The following is an 18230-nucleotide window of genomic DNA, read 5'->3' on the forward strand; positions in this document are numbered from 1 at the left end:
TCGCCAAATTTCCATAGCCTATTCTGATCTAAAACAGAAATGAATGTATTATAAGTAGATGCATATTTTATAAACTTGCATCGCTAACATTACACCAGATACAATGTGTTTCAGTATAATTTCCCAAGCATATTTTTGATCTTGTAACCCCCAGAAATTCTGTATTGTTTGTATTAAAATTATAAACGTGGGGTGTTGTAAAATTGTTAATTGATTTTTAATTTATGTGATTTCTTTTTTTTTTCTTTATTTTTCAATAATTTTAGAATTACAAAATTATTTTTTACTATAGTATTATTTTTATAATCTCTAAGTCATGTGGACAAATAGAGAAAGCAAATATTATTAATTTAATCTTTGTTTAATTTTTGGGATATCATTTAACTGAATTTTGATTGTACCTACGCTGGTTTCAAAATTCAAGTTTAGTGCAGCTACCAAATGTTTTTATTTGAAGAAATAAAATTTATATTGTGTTGTAAGTCGTTTTGCTCATTTCTTTCTTCTTCTTTCTTCATTATTATAAAAATGGTTTATTTTGTTTTACATTTTTTTACCTATTATCCATTAGTAGAATTTGTATTATTATTTATCAACAAAATTTATTGCATATAAAATTGTCAAAAATAAAACCCGTTTCTATTTTGTATGTATACCTAGGAATATTATTGATATTTTCACGACTTTGTGACCAAAAAATTTCAATGGAAATTTATTTATTAAATCATTTTTGTTTGAGCATTTTAAAACGTAAAGAATACCCGTCAATATAAAAAGTACAAAATTTGTTCCTATTCTGAATGTCTTATATATCATTAAAATACAGAACAATGAATTATTGGAATTATTGCGTCTGATTACCCCGATTAGAAAACAGATTTACTCAATTTTTGGACACAAATAAACAGAAAATTCTATTTTGTATTACCTTAAATTATAACTACAATAATTTCATTATAAATTCAAAAGCGATTTTAACAAATTAAAGTCATAATTCACTTTTATTTGCATTATTTGGTATTTGCTCCTATTAACTCCCATGTATTTGACGCGATTAAAGGCCAGTTGTGACGTCACAGCATGTCTATGGACCACGTGACGCCGGCTGACAGATTCGTGAGCCTGAGCAATCCTTCACGAAATCCTGGGCAGTCCTTTCTTGTCATTTCAAAAAATGTCAGTTTAAATGCACCTTTACCGTCATTATGATTAATATTAAAAAAAATTGTCAAATTAATTTTGACATACATCAATTTTTGCAAAATGCCAGCTGTATCAGTTTTTAATAAAACTCGCGCAATAGCTCTTATTCTAAGCGGGATGTCGCAGCGGCAAGTCTCAGTGACTTTGGGGATTCCAAAAACTTCGACTTTGTCAGTATCAAAAAAACAAATATGCCAAATATTAAAAGCTTGGTTATGAGTACCTAAAGTATAGTTTAGAAATTTTGACAACTGAATGACACATCTGCCCAGTTTTCCGTGTCCCCCAGTGTACTTGAATTTTTTTGACAACGCCACAACCCAAAATGGTCAATTGTAAATAGTGTATAAGGAAAGGGATAAGAAGTAATAGTTTTCAAGGCAGTGTGATGAAAAATCAGTTTAATAATCTAGTCTGGGTTTCGTTCCCAAGATATAAATCCCAATTATCCTCATCAGAAGAGGAGCAAGTCTCTTGCCTGATAAGGGGGAGTTTCTTCACTGCATGTGGTGGTTTTATCAAAAATGATTGTTATTCTTTTTCCTTGTTTATCTCCTTCTCTGCTGGTGGCGATAAGTTCTCTAACTCTATTTCTTCCCACTCTTCAGGATTAAAATAACATTCAATATTTAAATGAACTTTAAAAACTGAAGATTGAAGTATAAAATAAAAAAAAAACAAGAACTAAAGTTATAGAAATATAAACAAAAAAATTATAATATGTAGGTACAGTTGGAGACAAAGACAATTTCAAATTAATGACAGCTATTATATTTTCCTATCAGAAATATGTACATACAACTTGTCAACTATGATTGACAGCTAAAAATAAGGTTAACAGTTCTAAAGCATGTTTTACAATTTAATGTCACTCAAGTGACATTGACGACCAAAGTATTTTGTCTCCAACTGTACCTATTCTGTTTTGTGCTGCGTCCCTACTTTTGCATAACAAAACACAATTTGGCCTCTTACAAAACAACGCAACACTCAAGTTTGTGTTCGGACTTGTTGTCCGCTTCGTTTGGCCCTTGCACCCCTTTCTTACCTCAAACGGTATCAGAAATATTTAGTCCTATTTCAACCGTCCTTTGTTTCAACCGTACCCAGTCCACCCTACTATACCTCAAGCAATATACTCGTAAGATAAAGCCCAGGTAAAAAAATTAAGCTCGAGCATTCCGTCAACATAATAAACGTTAATTCTGAAACAAGGTTATAAAAACCTAAAAACTAATTTACCCTTTTAGTCCATTATGAAAATAGAGCGACCGAAATTCACTGTCCGTCACTGTACTAGAAACTCATATCAAATCCTGTCGGATTTGAAAATGTGTAGAAATTAGAAGGGGCGAGCGACAAAGCTCCCTTTTAGACCTCATACTAACTAATTCGCAAATGTTTTGTTAAAATTACAATAACAGATTTTGTCGAAATTTATAGGGAGTTCGCGGCTTTGCCGCTCGCCCCCTTATAGAGCTCACGCTATCTGATTCCCAAATATTTTGTGACAATTATTGGGGGCTTTGCTCCCGAGTAAAACTCACACAGTCAAAATTTATGTTATTGTCTGAGGCATTTTTGGAATTTCATTTCTCCTAGTCTGATAGTTTTATCAAAATTTATTACAAAAACAACTACAAAATTTTCTTTTTTTTGTAAATTCGCCTTTATTGGAATTTGTATTTTACCCGCCGTATGCATTTCTTTCATTTTGGTACCATATTGTGTATCAGATGAGTATTTTGTTTCATTAATTTATTATAATAGTTGGTACATACATACATACTGTGACATAATTTTTAATTATTATTAATATTACACATGCAATTTAGAAAAGAAAGTTTATAAAATACAACTCGAGCTATATTGGGTTAGTGGTGCCAAATATTTTCTCCCTTATATGTGGTGTCCCACTCTAACAACTGCTGTGCTTGTCTTATAATTAATTTACTCAGTTTATTTTTGTGATAGTGGTTATTAGTATACAGGATGTCCCACGAGTAATAATGAGCCTGAATTTTTTTTTTAAGCAACCAACATTACATTTCATAGATAACGTGGATATTATATAAATATTTCGTTTTATTTAGTTAAACATAGTAATCGTATTTTTATTTTTGTCAATTTTTTTTCTATTTGGATATAACGCTGGATAGAAACGTGCAGTCTGCGAAGTGTTTTTCAAACATTCTTCATAAATGAGAATCTTGTTGGTCTTTTCGGCAATATTTTAGTAATTCTCACCAAATTCTCCAAAGTTTGACATTTTACAAATTAAAGTTGAAGTGCTGTTTGGTCACTGTCTTTAATTTATTAAAACTACATATTTTAATATCCACGTTATCTCTGAAATGTAATGTCACTGTCCATCACGCATCACTGTACTATCTTATGATGCAATCACGTGTTTGTATTATCTTTCAGACGCCTATTCTGTACTTTTTGTGTTAAAAATAACAGTCCTGTTAAATGTTAAATTATAACATGCCTGTTAAAAATTTAACACAAATTCTTATTCACTACACAATAATTTTAACACTTCTGTTATAGTAATTTTTATAACAAGGCTGTTAAAAGGAGCACTGTTGCCACATCGCAATACTTTTGAAAATAGCTAATTTAACTTCATTGACACTATATAAATACTTTTAAACATCAAAACTACAATATTATTAATTGTTTTTTACTTTTGTGTTGATATTCATCTTTTGAAAAGCTATTAAACGCGACAATTTAAATTAAATATCTAGACGGCAACTGACAAAAGTAAAGTTGACGTCTTGTCAGTCTTGTCTTGCGCATAATTCCCCTGTTCAAATTGTTACATGTGTGCCGTCATATTTTTGAATAAATAATCGTTTTTTATTATTTATTTCTTAATCTGTTTGAGGAAATTTTATGCAAAGGTTTATTAAATGCGCCGATACGATTTTAGTAACCTGGAAAATACACCTACAGACCGAAGGTTAACTTAGTCCAAAATTGCCACCACTGCCTGCATCAAGTTGATAACTCCCATGACCAAAAAAATGTAGAGCGCAAAGTCCTTTAAGATGGTTAGATATAGCAGCATGGCCGTAGCATAGCAGCCGGCGTTTACATGAAGCTAAATTTCATTAATTATACACTGAGCCGCTTCTTTATTCAAACGAAACAATTTAAAAAAATGTAACATCCTGCCAGTCGAATGGATTTGCAGCAACAAGCAAGTTTCTATTAATTAATCGCATGCAACGAGTACAAAAATTAATAACATTGTTATTGCGACAAATATACAACTATTTTGAAGACGGTATGTTGTCTGAAGCATCAAGCATTCTGTCAACATGACAAACGTTAATCAAAATTATGAAACAAGGTTAGGAAAACCTAAAGACTAATTTACACTTTTAATCTGTCAGGGAAATTGGGTGGACGAAATTCACTGTCCATCACTGTACATTTTTGAATCGGCCCTCGGCCGCCACAACACAACACGCGTTGACCTCAGTTGGCGAAGTGACTCACCAGAATTCTGAAACTTGAATCCTTGTGCGCATTTCAAAGCATGCCTTATTTATAAATGTTTTTCTACGTCTGTAGTTGTCTCTGGTCTGTAGAACTTGTATTGGCCCGTAGTTATATAAAATGTGCGCAGCACCTTACGGTAAGTTACAACTTTAGGTACTCTATTTACATTAAAAAATCATCTTTTCAGATGGAGGACTCTAGGATTTATACAGAGGCATTTTTTTTCGAGTCGCTCACAGTGGTGTCTTCGTTCTCTTTACTAGCCAACGCCTTGCTTATTTTTGTCATTCTTAAATACAGAAAACTGCGAGAAGACACTAGTAATTTAATCTTCCTACTTTTCAATATTTTGGAAGGCGTGATTTTGCTTTGTACGTTTTTCATACCAAAATTTTTCGACTCACAAAATTTTCGTTTGTTTTGTACTTTTTTCCTAATTGACATCAGTGCAATATTTGCCATATTGATAATTTTATTTCTTCTAATATGTGATATTTACATCAAAATTTATTATAAAAACAAGTATAAAAATTTTGGCCTCTTTTGTAAATTTGTTCTTATTCTAACTTGTATTTTAACAGTATGTGCTCCTTTCTTTACAGTACCTATATGCATGTCAAATCAATATATGCCTTTGTTTATTTTGTTTATTTCGATAGGGGTTACAGCTATTTTAGTGTTATTTTTAATTATTATTAATATTGTTCATGCCATTAGGAAAAGAAGATTAACTAATTACAAATCGAGTAATATTGGACTAGTTGTACCAAATATTTTCCTGCTAGCGGCATGTTCAACTTTAATATTATATTTATGTCTAGAATTGCTTTATTATATACAAGTAGCTCCAATTACTTATATTTTGCTTCTTATTTTGTTTGTGTTGACTTTCTCAAATCCCATAATTAACTTAATCTATGTTTATGTTTATGACAATGATTATAATGTGTTCTTAAAAGTAACTTTTAATTGTAGATGTAGGGAATACGAAAATGTAAATTTAGAAGATCAGTCTGTAACATTTAATGAACAAAATGGTGTGCTAATTACCCAAAGCTAAATTTAATATTAAGAGTACCAGTTTTTATACTTTTTTGTTTAATAAAAATATTAATGAAATCGTTTTATATTTTTTCTACTATTCTTGTTAAATACGGTCGAAAAGATTTTACCATTTATAAAGATTATAATAATAAGTATTACGTTGCTTAAAATACATTTAGTTATTTGTCATTTAATTTTATGAAATACTGATAATAAAAGGCAGTCAACATCAGATCACAATATCCTTATATTGATTCGCAGTATTCCCCACTCTTTATGTGACCACGTTGAAAATGTAAATAGTCAGGGCCAGTTATTATTGTCAGTTACCAGACAAAACATCAGAGCGTAAATGTGTTTATAAATTTCTCTGTAAAAACTCTACTGTAAATCTATTTAGTAATTTAAACTTGTACCTATTATACAATATCTACATACGGTGAGTTTCAACTGTATTTAATTTATACTAAAAAATGGGTTTTTAGATGGACAGCGAAAGTGTTTTTCTCGGGTCGCTCATCGTGATGGGTTTGTTGTCTACAGTAGCCAACGCCTTCTTTATTTTCATCATTGTTAAATTTAAAAAACTGCGAGAAGAAACAACAAATACAATCTTCCTACATCTGAATATTTTCCAAATTGTAATTTTGATTGCTACATCTTCAACGCTACTTCAACTTTTGATAGCACATGCAACAGACGGCGTTGATGTTCGTGTCTTTTGTGCTTTTTACCAAATTCTAATCAGTGCCTTGTACGGTAAATTCGCAATTTTATGTCTTCTAATCTGCGATAGTTACATTAAAATTTATTATAACAACAAGTATCAAAGTTTTGGCCGCTGTAGTAAATATGTTCTTATTGGAATTTATATGTTTACTACATTGGCTTCTTTTGTTACGATACCATATTGTATATCATATGAGTATTTGAATTTTTTTATTTTGTATATTACGATATCTGTCACAGCTCTCTTGGTTTTATTTTTAGTTATTATTAACATTATACATGCAATTAGGAAAAGAAGGTTAACTAATTACAAGTCGAGTAATATTGGTTTAGTGGTGTCAAATATTTTCGTTGTATTGTCGTGTTCTGCTCTAATAATATTTATATGTCAAACGGTGTTTGATTACGAAGATCATCAAGTTGCTCTTGCAATTTCATGTTTATTGGTTTTTTCAACTCCTATAATTAATTTAATCTATGTTTATTTTTATGATAGTGATTATAATATGTTTTTAAGACTATGTTTTTCATGTAAATGTAACGAATACAACAATGTAAGTTTGGAAGATCAGAGTGTAAAAGATAATGGAGCAAATCATGGCGTACTAATGACCTAAAACTAAATTTATTATTACATATGCGTACAAATAACTGTTTTATATTTTTTTAATTAATAAAACTACTAATTAAATTTCTTCTTCTTGGAACTTCTTGGTATGGAAACGATGAATAAAAACACGATTAGCTCGTCACACCAAACTTTTATTTAAAAACCTAATTACCAAGACTTAGTTTGAAGAATAGCACACTTGTCCGGCTTTACCGACAACAAGCTTTGTCCGCCCTTTTTAATTATTGTACATACTCGTTTGATATGTTACTGGAAGAAGAACTTGAAGTATACACGCAAAAAGCTCGTTCAGTATGTTTCAACATTGACAAATAATGAAGATGGTGGGAAACAAAGTGATTATTAAACTATCAAATTGCTTTAAAGTGTTCCCCCGGCACTCAATCACCAGTAAAAATGAAACGAATCCGTCGCTTGAGCAGCTTTGGACGTCTTTGAGGCCTAACCCATTAAAGATAGAGGTGTCACTAGAAAATTTTATTTTCTACAACTTTTTTTCTTACATTTTTCTTGTATCTTTAACCGTATTCGCAGCATTTTGCAAAACATGAAACGGAGCACAGATTTTATATTTTAAATATTTTTTTTCTCATATTTCTCATGCAAAATTTAGTCGTTTGTTTTTCACAGCTTATTAAGAATATAAAGCTCAACATTTTTGCATTTTTTTTCCAAGCAATTAGTAAACTGGTTGAATTTAAATTAATTGAAAATGATTTGAAACTAAGACGGTAAAACGCTCTAAGCGCCCTCATTTTTACTCCGCCGTACTACTTTTTTTGGGTCCAAAAAATCAAGCAATTTTGTCGGATTTGTCTAAAAACTTATCTTTTTATTCCTTTTCATTTAATAAAATGTCAATTAGACGTGAATGGGTATACATTCTATTTTAGGTAGCTCAATGGATTTGAATTCTATAATTTTTTAGTTCAATGAGTACTTAATCTACATAATACAGGGTCACTAAAAAGTTTGGATACAGCTAAATATTTTCAGAACGATTTAGCAGAGTACGTTAAAATTTGGGAAGTAGTTTATTTATTTTTTGGTCAAAGTTCAAGCGATAAAGAGATAACGATAAATAAAGACAACATTTCTAAGGTTAACAAAAAATAATTTTTTCAAAATTTAATTAGTTGGATAATTTTTTTTGAAAATGAGGTTCCATGTATTACATCACAGAACTCAGAAAAAATGCTCTTCTTAAAAACATTAAATTTGACCCTTCTTAACATTAAAAAAAACAAGTTAACCCTGTATCCCCAGAACAAATGGAGATAGAAGTTTAATAAACATCTGAGACGATGGAATTTAAATATTCTGAAGCATATACCAAATTTCAATAAGTTTTAATGAACAGTTTTTATAATATTTATCTGTATCCATACTTTTTAGCGACCCTGTTTATTTTTTAACTAAATGGTAATATCTATCAATTATTCTGAGAGGTAATCTCAAACTACACATTTCTTGGTTAAACTTCTTTTATATGGGGCTTTTGAAGTCCTAAACGACACTTTACGACTTACCATTCGATGGTAAAAAACCGCGGCTTTCGACAGCTCGCCCTTGGACACACAAAATTCGCAAAAAACATCTGCGCCATTTGAAAAAATGCACTAACAACACTTTAAACATTGCTTTAGTTTGACATATTTTATACAGGGTCGCTAGAAAGTATAGATACAGCTAAACTTTTTCAGAATGGTTTAGCACAGTACGTCGAAATATGGGAAGCAGTTTACCTATTTTTTGGTCAAAATTTAGGCAGCAAAGAGCTAACAATAGATAAAAACATTTCCAAGGCTACAAAAAAATACATTTTTCAAAATTTAGTTAGTTCGATATCTTTTTAAAAATAAGGTAGATGTATGTGTTACATCACAGAACTCAGAAACAAAAATATACTATATTAATTAAATAAGACAAGTAAATTTTAAATAAAAGTTTATTTATATTTTTATCCTAAGGCTAAAAAAAAATCTTCTATTTCACAGATCAGACAATTTCTTCCTTCAATCTTCGTTTCTCCTTTACATTTGGAGCACACAAATTTCCCTGAAATTGGCATTGTTTCTACGGTCTGGGGCTTGGCTCATTCTGGTGGATAACATGATCCACCAGTTTGAATATCATGTGGGGGATTAAGTCTAGGATTATTCGGATGTAATAGTCATCCATTTCATCATCCACTATATGACTTCCCACATAAAGTCATTGCGATATCCTGCTGGTCGTCTTGACTGTAGAGAAGGAGTGAAATAAACTCAAATAAAAAATATAAAGGTTTGATTTTCATATTTCTTAAAAAATAATAATAAATAAATAATAGTTATTTATTATACAAGACGATAAAGAAATTGTTTATCTACGAGTGAAAAGGTTAAGTTTACGATGACGAAGTCACGTGTGGACTTATTTCACGAGTACATAAACAATCTATGTATAATATTTCGTTTAATTTTGTACTCAGCTACCAGAATTTCTTGAATATAAACAGTAGATAAAAATTACTTTATTTCACTAGACGATAAAAGACTACTTTATCTACTGAAATTAGTTGAGTGCACAAAACATTATTGGGTCAAGTTTAAAAACGCTTGAAATATGTTTTTTTAGACGTAAAATTACCCGCTGAACACGGTGCAACACGTTAAAATACTCTACGATGCATAGTTTTTGAGATATTGAGTAATAAAGTTAAGAATGAGGCTAGAAGCATACAGGGTTAGTCACAGGAGAGTTACCTTGAAAATTAATTAGTTTGCAACCAAAAATACCTTTAGCGTATGTAACTGGATATAATACTTATTTTATTCACAATCTGTCAATAACTGATGTAATATGCCGATTACTAACCTTTTAAAGGGTGGGAAACACATCATTAAATCTCACAAGGAGTAATAATATTGCTTCTCTTGGTAATATGCAGGATAGCCAATCTTAAAATTACAAAAATACCGGGATTTTTTTCTTTCAAATTGTCAAGTTACGCATAATATTTTGCTAAATTTGTATTCAATTGCTTTTGTAACAGTTTCTCTTACTTCTGGGAGAATACACTGCTCCATTTCGACGATTTTAAATCAGATTCACACATTATTTCAATATTTTCACGTTTGGACCTTAACTTAGTTAGAATTTTATTTTACTCAAATTTTTGACTGAAAATAATGTGATTGTGAATAAAATAGCATACAAACCTCGGTGGTAATGGCATTACCCTTTGTGCTTTCTCCAATCTCAAGGCTGGCGCCTCTCGATCGTATACATAAGCACTTGGGGTAATGCCATACTTACCATCTCGCTTGTAATGTACCATTACATGAATTTCATTTTCTAACAAAAGAAAATGTTGAGATTTCACTATTTTATTGTAATATATGACTATTTTAATGTTTCTAAAGTTAGTTTATTAAAATATTGTATGCTCATAATAAAATAAATTAAATATTTAGTTGAATTATTTTCAGTACTCTTTTGCTTTAACATGGGTGTCAGAACGAAGTTGGTAACATACGAATGATACGTGATGAGACATTTTTGTGAAAATTTTCGAAATCAGAGTGAAAAATCATAAACGTGGAAGGTAGTTTAATCAATGTTACCGAAAATTTGTTCCAATTTGTTGACCAGTGTCACCTTTTTGATCATGCCATTTTATTCCTCGACTTGTCATTTTACTTGACATTTTACAGACATACGTTTTCGAATCCAAGGTTGACTCGATTACAAATTATCTTGATCGCTCGATAATTTTTAAAAATGAAGCTAGACGCCTATGTGAATTGTGTAATGTGTTGCTGCCCACATTATTTCAGAAGTAACTCTCCTGTGACTGACCCTGTACAAGATCTATCGAGCGATCAAGACAATTTGTAATCGAGTCATCTTTGCATCCGAGAACGTATGTCTGTTTTTGAACCAAGTGCACGTGAAACGTCAAGTAAAATGACCAGTTGAAAGGTAAAACGGCAAAATGAGCTGGAATTAGTTGCCGACATACAGAGTGATTCAGCTTAAATGACCCACTTGACCCCTCTTGGCAGACAACTCATAATACATTTATGCACTTATTCCTTGATTCAAAATTAAACTTTCAAAATATCGAGAATCAAAGAATGTGTCGTCCATTTGACAAGTAAATATTTCAAAGCGTCAACGCAGACGACGTCTCAAAGTTTAAAAAATGCCAAGATATTCATTTACAAATCATGAAAAAACTGATATGATATTAACTTATGGTGCACCTGGTAAAAATACATCGAAATCTTTAATTCTGGAAATTCAGTGTTTACGTTCAAGAGTCAAATTAAGAACTTACTCTTGAATAATTAACTTTGTTCAACTGAGTAAACTGAGTTGGTGAACTGATGTTAAAAATAAATGCAAAAGAATTTATTTCTGTTCAATTTTTGTTTTTTTATTTTTTTTTATTTCTTAAAGAATTCTTTCTTGTTTTTTCTTTTTGTTTTTGAGTGACTGGCAACGATTTCTTTCTTTACTTTCAGTTATTAAGTAACTTCCGAATTTATTTTCATTTAAATTTTATATTGTTTATAATAATTATTTTTATTTTATGTTATAATTGTTTTTTTTTTCTATTAATTTTCTTTTGAGGTTAAGTTGAATAGCTTCAAGCTAGACTTCGCCTCCGCATCTTTGTATTACTTTTAATTTATTAATAAAGACCTTTATTATTATTATTATTATTTGCCGCCGATTCATACAGTTGGAGACAGAATATTTTGGTCGTCAATGTCACTTGAGTGACATTAAATTGTAAAGCATGCTTTAGGACTGTTAACCTTATTTTTTTAGCCACTGTCAATTATAGTTGACAAGTTGTATGTACATATTTTTGATAGGAAAATATAATAGCTGTCATTAATTTGAAATTGTCATTCATTTTAACGTTAAAGCTTGAATTACAGTAAAGTGTCAGAAAAGTGACGACCAAAGTATTTTGTCTCCAACTGTACGCTCGGCAAAATCCAGAACGAGTATCTACATCCTACGCATAAAATTTTTAAACGACTGGAAATGTGTTTGTGTCACAATTGGCCTGCAAGTAAGCGTATACGAACTGCGACTAGTTTAGAAAAGGAAATTCTGGTGTTGGAGACTGTTGAACAAAATCGGCATATTGGGCAAAGAGCAATTGCAAGAGAAGTGGGCATAAGCCAATCTTCTGTTTCTAGAATTTTAAAAACTAGTAAATTTCATCCCTATCTCATGCAGTTAGTTCAAGAACTACGAGATGCTGACTTCCCTCGTAGATTAGATTTTTGTTATTTTAACAATTAGAAAATAAACTTTAACTATAACTAACTAATCTAACATATTTTTTTTATAAACCTACCATAATATTTAAAATTATTTTACTACATCTATTCTCCTCCTTTATTTGCACTTGGAGGATTGTCTCCTCGTGACTTTGTTGTTTTACTTTCCTCTCCAATTCATCCTCCTATTTGAAGAGGTCATTAATAATCGTCTCGGCTAAAATAGGATTCTTTTTTAAAACTTGACTTCTTTCCTCCAAGCGCCATGTAGGGATGGATTAATCCCTACAACTCTGTTCCAACCGATGCATTTGCCTGGCGAATCATTTTCCTCACTCTTTCTTAAGGTTGAAGAAGTTGGTTCGGTTTCGACCTCTTATTGTTTGAGGGTGAGGTTCTTCTCAGTGCCTGCTCGTCCTCTTGGTGGTTGTATCATGACGTTGGAACAACTCCTTATTGGCTGGTGGTAGTAACCTAGGTGGTGATAAGTTGTCCAGCTCAACGAGGATGGAGTCATTTTGAGCGTCTTTTGGAAAAGTACCAACAAACAAACAAAGAAAACTTTCTTAGTTCGTATGTGACCCTAGACGAGTCATAGGTGCACCACTATGATCCCGAACCAAAACTGCAAAGTAAAGAGTGGAAATATGAACTGATACAAGCTGTAGAGAGGAGGTTTGTAGAGGTCGGACAAAAATTTTTCCTGGAGACTATTGAGATGTTAGATCGACCAAGTGCATTATGTAGGGGAAGACTATGTCAAAAAATAAAAAATATAATACCACTGTAGTTTGACTGTAAGGGGGTCAGGGGTGGAGCATAGGGATCCACCCTCGTAAAACGCAGTCAATCTACTATACAATATCTACATACGGTGAGTTTCAACTTTACTTAATTTTTGCTAAAAAATGGCTTTTTAGATGGACAGCGAAAGTATTTTTCTCGGGTCGCTCATCGTGATGGCTTTGTTGTCTACAGTAGCCAACGCCTTCTTTATTTTCGTCATTGTTAAATTTAAAAAACTGCGAGAAGAAACAACAAATATAATCTTCCTACATCTGAACATTATCCAAATTGTAATTTTGATTTCTACATCTTCAACGCAATTTCAATGTTTGATAGCATATGCAACAGACGGCGTTGATGATCTTGTCTTTTGTGCTTTTTGCCAAATTCTAATCAGTGCCTTGAGCGGTAAATTCGCAATTTTATGTCTTTTAATCTGCGATAGTTACATTAAAATTTATTATAACAAGTATCATTTAATCTATGTTTATTTTTATGATAGTGATTATAATATGTTTTTAAGACTATGTTTTTCATGTAAATGTAACGAATACAACAATGTAAGTTTGGAAGATCAGTCTGTTTTATATTAATAATAATAATAAATTAATAAAACTACTAATTAAATTGTTTTATATTTTTTACTGTTCTGTTAAATACACGGTCCGGGCGAATAATTGCTTTTAAGGCAAAATTTTACAGTTTATAATAAATATTATGTTACGTTGCAGTAAATAAAATAACATTACTTATTTATTAAAATGCTAATAATAAAACACTACAAAATCCTTGGTGTATTGGATCCACCAAAAGAAACCTCGCACACATTTTAGAGTATTTATAAATTTCTCTGTACAAGCTCTAATCTATCTACTAATTTGAACTTATACTAAATAAATACATGTATGTAACATCTGTATAGCACACATGGTGAGTTTCATCAACTTAACTCATTTTGTGATAAAATATTTATTTTTGTTTCAAGTACCTAAAATCAGTGACGGCTCGTCTGGGACAGCAGGGTCGGCCCGGTCGTACCAAATAACACAGGGCGACAAAAAAAAGTCATGTCGTGACAACTTGACAAATTTTATATCATTTTGTTTGTCTCAGTGAAACAAATCAAATGCACTAAAAAAAAATTAAAAAGTCCACACACTTTGAACTAAATAATTTTTTTCTAATTTAAATGAATTTAAAATACTTTAACTTTAAAAAATCATTACTCAATAACTATTAGGCCGATTTCCTTCGAATAAAGGCCATTCTAAAGGGATGGCCTTGCCCTTTAAAATGATATAAAATTTGAAATTGAATATTGGCAAACTTTTCTTCGAACAGTGTTCGAAGAAGTTCGAAGTAAATCGAAGTAATCTAAGAAAAACTCTACGAGTAAATTTTTTTCTTTGTCACCATCGTGTAAGAGTATCTTTTTATTATTAAGAATCCAATTTTTTTAAATAATATACCGAGTAGATGTTTGTTATTCAGGTATTGCGCCATATAGGAGAAATGCATGTTAATCTTACTTAAAATTGCATTTTTAAAAAGTATTTGTTTTAAGACTCTTCTTTGCTTAAAAATGGCCAATTGCACCTTCTTTGTTCTAATTACAATAAATAAAAACTGTTTGTTTACTTAAAGTTTAGTGTCAAAATTCAGTCATTTTTGACAACGTCAGTTCGCCACCAGATTTTGAACACATGGTGAGTTCTATCAACTTAACTCAATTTATGCTAAAAAATTGCTTTTTAGGTGGAAAGCGAAAGAATTTTTCTCAATACAACCAACAAATAAGGTGATGATACCTATCGGAACATAAAATTATTTTGCATCAAATGATTCCAAAAATATGAAGAAAAATAGTATTTTTGTTTTAAAATACAATTTTCAAATTTATCAATACGTGAAATAAGTATGCGGTTTTGTCAAAAACATCAAAGTTTTACAGTTTATTTGGAGTTAAGTTAAAATGAATAATAACTCCAATGCAGAAAAGACTTCTAAAGTCAAAACGTATTTAATTTTCATTATTACTTTTTGTTGTTTTTATTAAAAACCAATTAAATTCTTGATTATTTAGATATCTGTTTATTTTATTACCAAATAAATTGGCAAAATACTTAAAAATCGCATTCAACATTATTTTCCTATGTTTGTGTTTGAAACCGGACACCTGGTATAATAATTAAATAATAATTAATAATTACCTATTTATATTCTTATACAACATTTTAAAATAATCTTCTACTTCACACTCTTCACAAATCAGACAATTTCTTCCTTCAATGCGACTGGTGGATCACACAACTTGATCCACCAGTTCGAGTATCATGTGGGGAATTAAGTCGAGGATTATTTGGATGTAATATTCATCCAGTCCATCATCCACTATGACTTCACACATAAAGTCATTGCGATATCCTGCTGGTCGGTTGTTGACTGCAAAGGAGTATAACAAATAATGGTTTCTTAACCTCAAATTACACATTTCTTGGCCAAATTTCTTTTATATAGGGCTTTTGAAGTCTTAAACGACACTTTATTTAGGGCTTACCATCTATCTCTTTTGTATTAGCAAGTGAGTATAAATTCTATTTTACATAGGTCCCGCCGATTGTAAAAAATCCGCGGCTTTCGAGGGCTCGCCCTTGGACATAAAATTCGCAAAAAACACCTGCGCCACTTGATAAAATGCACTAATAACAGTTTAGACATTCCACTATTTCATTTTTGATATAATAATTACTCTATTTAGTTACTCTCGATTTTTTTCGAATTTCCACACACCACTGTTTGCCGAAAATGTCAAATTGAAAAAAAAATCAGAGCGCGCTCGATTTAAAAAGAAAAAATCTCATTCTCATGTCAAAGTACACAGTGACATTAATTTACACATTTCTTCTTTAAAATTCTTTTATATGGGAGTTTTAAGGCCTAAAGAACACTTTACGTGTATCTGTTTCAAAATAAAAAACAGTTAACTCAACTGGTCCTTTTAACAAATTTGAAAATTTCGACACTGTGGGATTTCTCTATTATCCAATTTCCTCAACGATAAAAAGACATAACCAAAGATAATTGCGTCAATAAACTTGACAATGTCAAATAATTTTATTTTGCAAAATGTTGCAGTCTTTAAGACATTAGTAAGAAAGGAAATAGGTAAGTGTTACTGATTTTTTTAATTTATTTTTTTGTAGCGGTGAAGTACACCAAAAACTTGTCACATGCGTTCGACACTTGACCACCACAGAGGTTTCAACAGCTTTAAGACCCTTCTATTTCAATGTACATCCAGATCTGTTTGGTCAATATCCTAGTCAAAGAGTAGTTATACTAAAATTTAAAAAAAAATACAGAAAAATTGTGATTTTTTCCAGGCCATAAATGAAAATTCGCTCAAGCAACTAAGTTCAATTATGGAGATGTTACAAGCCAAGCGTTGGATTAAACCTGCAAGTTTACAATTCTATCTGAGAGACAAAAAATGCGAAGAAGGTATAATGTTCGTATTAAGTCATTTAGCAAAACCTTTTCCTAATTCAAACATCATGTAGGCACTTTCCGTTTGATCAAAATCTATATAAGTGAACGTGATATTCGCGAAGCTGTGTTAACAATACTTCGAGCCTGTGATTTACCTACCGAATACGTAGATAAAATACCCAAACCGCCCGAACCCAAAAAAGAAACCGTCAGAATCAACACCAACAACATAGATTTTTCAAAAGTGAACGAAAATGACCCGATTTTTGGCCCAATTGTCATGCGACAAAAAATCAACGAGGCCAAGGAAGCCCTCAAATTAAAAAACTGGTTAGTTAAGAATTACCAAAGTGCCTTAGAAAAATTAGAAGCTAATCGTCCTTTGCGAGAGGAGGTCGACCGTTTACGAAAAAAAATCGCACAACAGTGGAAATTAACAGACGTTCGCTGGGACTGCGGCTGGAATGTTACCCACTTTCGGGGCTGTTTGCAAAGCTTTATGTCTCTGGCTGAACAACACCCGGAAGTCATGCATGTTTTGAAAGACCGTACCCTCGTTTTCGCCCCTTTTACAGGGATCAGTTTAGAGGGACATATTATGCTCAACAGTGGGGAAGTCAGACACAATTGGCTCGATGTAAGTCAAAATTTGAAAGTAGTTTTGAAAATAATTTTTGATTACAGTTGATAAAAAATGTAAGAAGTCACGATAAAATTCTTTTCCGAATACCCGGCTTTGAAAAATCGGTCTCGCAGGTTTTACGCGGAATCAAAGTCGGCAGGAGGTAAAAAATGTTGTTATATAATCGCTTTCTTACTTAATTTTTACAGAAAATTTATGCCGAAAGTTTTGGCCGGGGAATACGAACGGAATTTGCAACAAATTACAACTTCTTTAAGTGATTACAGGGGAAGAAGGGGGTTCCCTAAGCAGTGGCCACAATCACTAGAAGAATTTGAGATTGTTGTTGAAACGTAAAGATTTTTATTTAAATTAATTAAATTTAATTGTCAATGATTATTTCAGGGAAGCTGGACCGTTGATGGTTTCTCCCACTGGTCAATTTATTGTCCCGTCTTCACTACCTGGATTCTTATTGGTCAATTTTATTACAACAAATTTAGAACATGCCAAGGAAAAAATGACAGAATATAAAAAGTTTGTAGGAAACGTAGTTTCATTCACGTTTAACTTTTTTATTTCAGCAATAAATACATAGAACGTTCTTTGCAAAAACAATGTATGGATGAATTCAAATTATTTAATCTTGGGAAAGATGATAATGTAACTCCAGATCTAATGATTAAATGCTGTGAGCGCCTTTTAGAGAAAAAAATTGATATAGAACAATATTTAAGCGGTATACATTTAAATGTAGCTACTTATTACTCTGTTCTTTCAGATGGAGTTGTTTGTATACCTTGGAATTGGAAGTTGTGATAGATAAGATGTAAAAAAGAAACAGAAATCACTAGATATAAAATTTAAAAGAAAACATTAATTGGTAAAATTATGTGATAAGAAATAAATCTCATTGCAAAGCGATGTA

The 18230-nt window shown here is 31.3% G+C and overlaps 2 protein-coding genes and 2 long non-coding RNA genes across 5 annotated transcripts; 3 read left to right on the plus strand and 1 right to left on the minus strand.

Moving 5' to 3' along the window:
- Positions 1-4550: 4550 nt before the first annotated feature.
- LOC123012931 (somatostatin receptor type 4-like) lies at positions 4551-5835 on the plus strand. The gene is made up of 2 exons (XM_044411167.1): positions 4551-4852; positions 4904-5835. The coding sequence occupies exons 1-2, from the start codon at positions 4769-4771 to the stop codon at positions 5774-5776; spliced, it is 957 nt and encodes a 318-aa protein (XP_044267102.1). The 5' UTR covers positions 4551-4768; the 3' UTR covers positions 5777-5835.
- Positions 5836-6061: 226 nt separating this feature from the next.
- Positions 6062-7180, plus strand: LOC123013169. The gene is made up of 2 exons (XR_006413252.1): positions 6062-6199; positions 6246-7180. It is a non-coding gene; the product is annotated as an uncharacterized LOC123013169 (long non-coding RNA).
- Positions 7181-9060: 1880 nt separating this feature from the next.
- On the minus strand, positions 9061-15988 carry LOC123013403. Of its 2 annotated transcripts, XR_006413268.1 has the most exons (4): positions 15749-15988; positions 15402-15633; positions 12483-13030; positions 9061-9363 (listed from the first exon to the last, which is right to left on the minus strand). It is a non-coding gene; the product is annotated as an uncharacterized LOC123013403 (long non-coding RNA). The 2 variants fall into 2 exon arrangements; XR_006413267.1 differs by lacking the exon at positions 9061-9363 and having other exon boundaries at positions 11982-13030.
- Positions 15989-16249: 261 nt separating this feature from the next.
- Positions 16250-18224, plus strand: LOC123012372 (T-cell activation inhibitor, mitochondrial). Its single transcript, XM_044410238.1, has 8 exons — positions 16250-16340; positions 16395-16521; positions 16575-16692; positions 16752-17317; positions 17365-17465; positions 17512-17655; positions 17708-17839; positions 17887-18224. Exons 1-8 carry the CDS (start codon positions 16318-16320, stop codon positions 18119-18121), a joined length of 1446 nt encoding a protein of 481 aa, XP_044266173.1. The 5' UTR covers positions 16250-16317; the 3' UTR covers positions 18122-18224.
- Positions 18225-18230: the final 6 nt, after the last annotated feature.

Source organism: Tribolium madens, unplaced genomic scaffold, assembly GCF_015345945.1.
Source record: "Tribolium madens isolate multiple individuals breed KSU strain unplaced genomic scaffold, Tmad_KSU_1.1 Scaffold_96;HRSCAF=242;Tcas5.2_LG5, whole genome shotgun sequence".
Lineage (NCBI taxonomy): Eukaryota > Metazoa > Arthropoda > Insecta > Coleoptera > Tenebrionidae > Tribolium > Tribolium madens.

Excerpts from the sequence above, each read along its gene's own strand:
- LOC123012931 (XM_044411167.1), top strand. The coding sequence starts at position 4,769 with ATGTTTTTCTACGTCTGTAGTTGTCTCTGGTCTGTAGAACTTGTATTG. Across the intron at positions 4,853-4,903 it reads AATGTGCGCAGCACCTTACG|ATGGAGGACTCTAGGATTTA; the intron begins GTAAGTTACAAC and ends TCATCTTTTCAG.
- LOC123012372 (XM_044410238.1), top strand. The coding sequence starts at position 16,318 with ATGTTGCAGTCTTTAAGACATTA. Across the intron at positions 16,693-16,751 it reads AGACAAAAAATGCGAAGAAG|GCACTTTCCGTTTGATCAAA; the intron begins GTATAATGTTCG and ends AACATCATGTAG. Across the intron at positions 17,318-17,364 it reads TCAGACACAATTGGCTCGAT|TTGATAAAAAATGTAAGAAG; the intron begins GTAAGTCAAAAT and ends TTTTGATTACAG.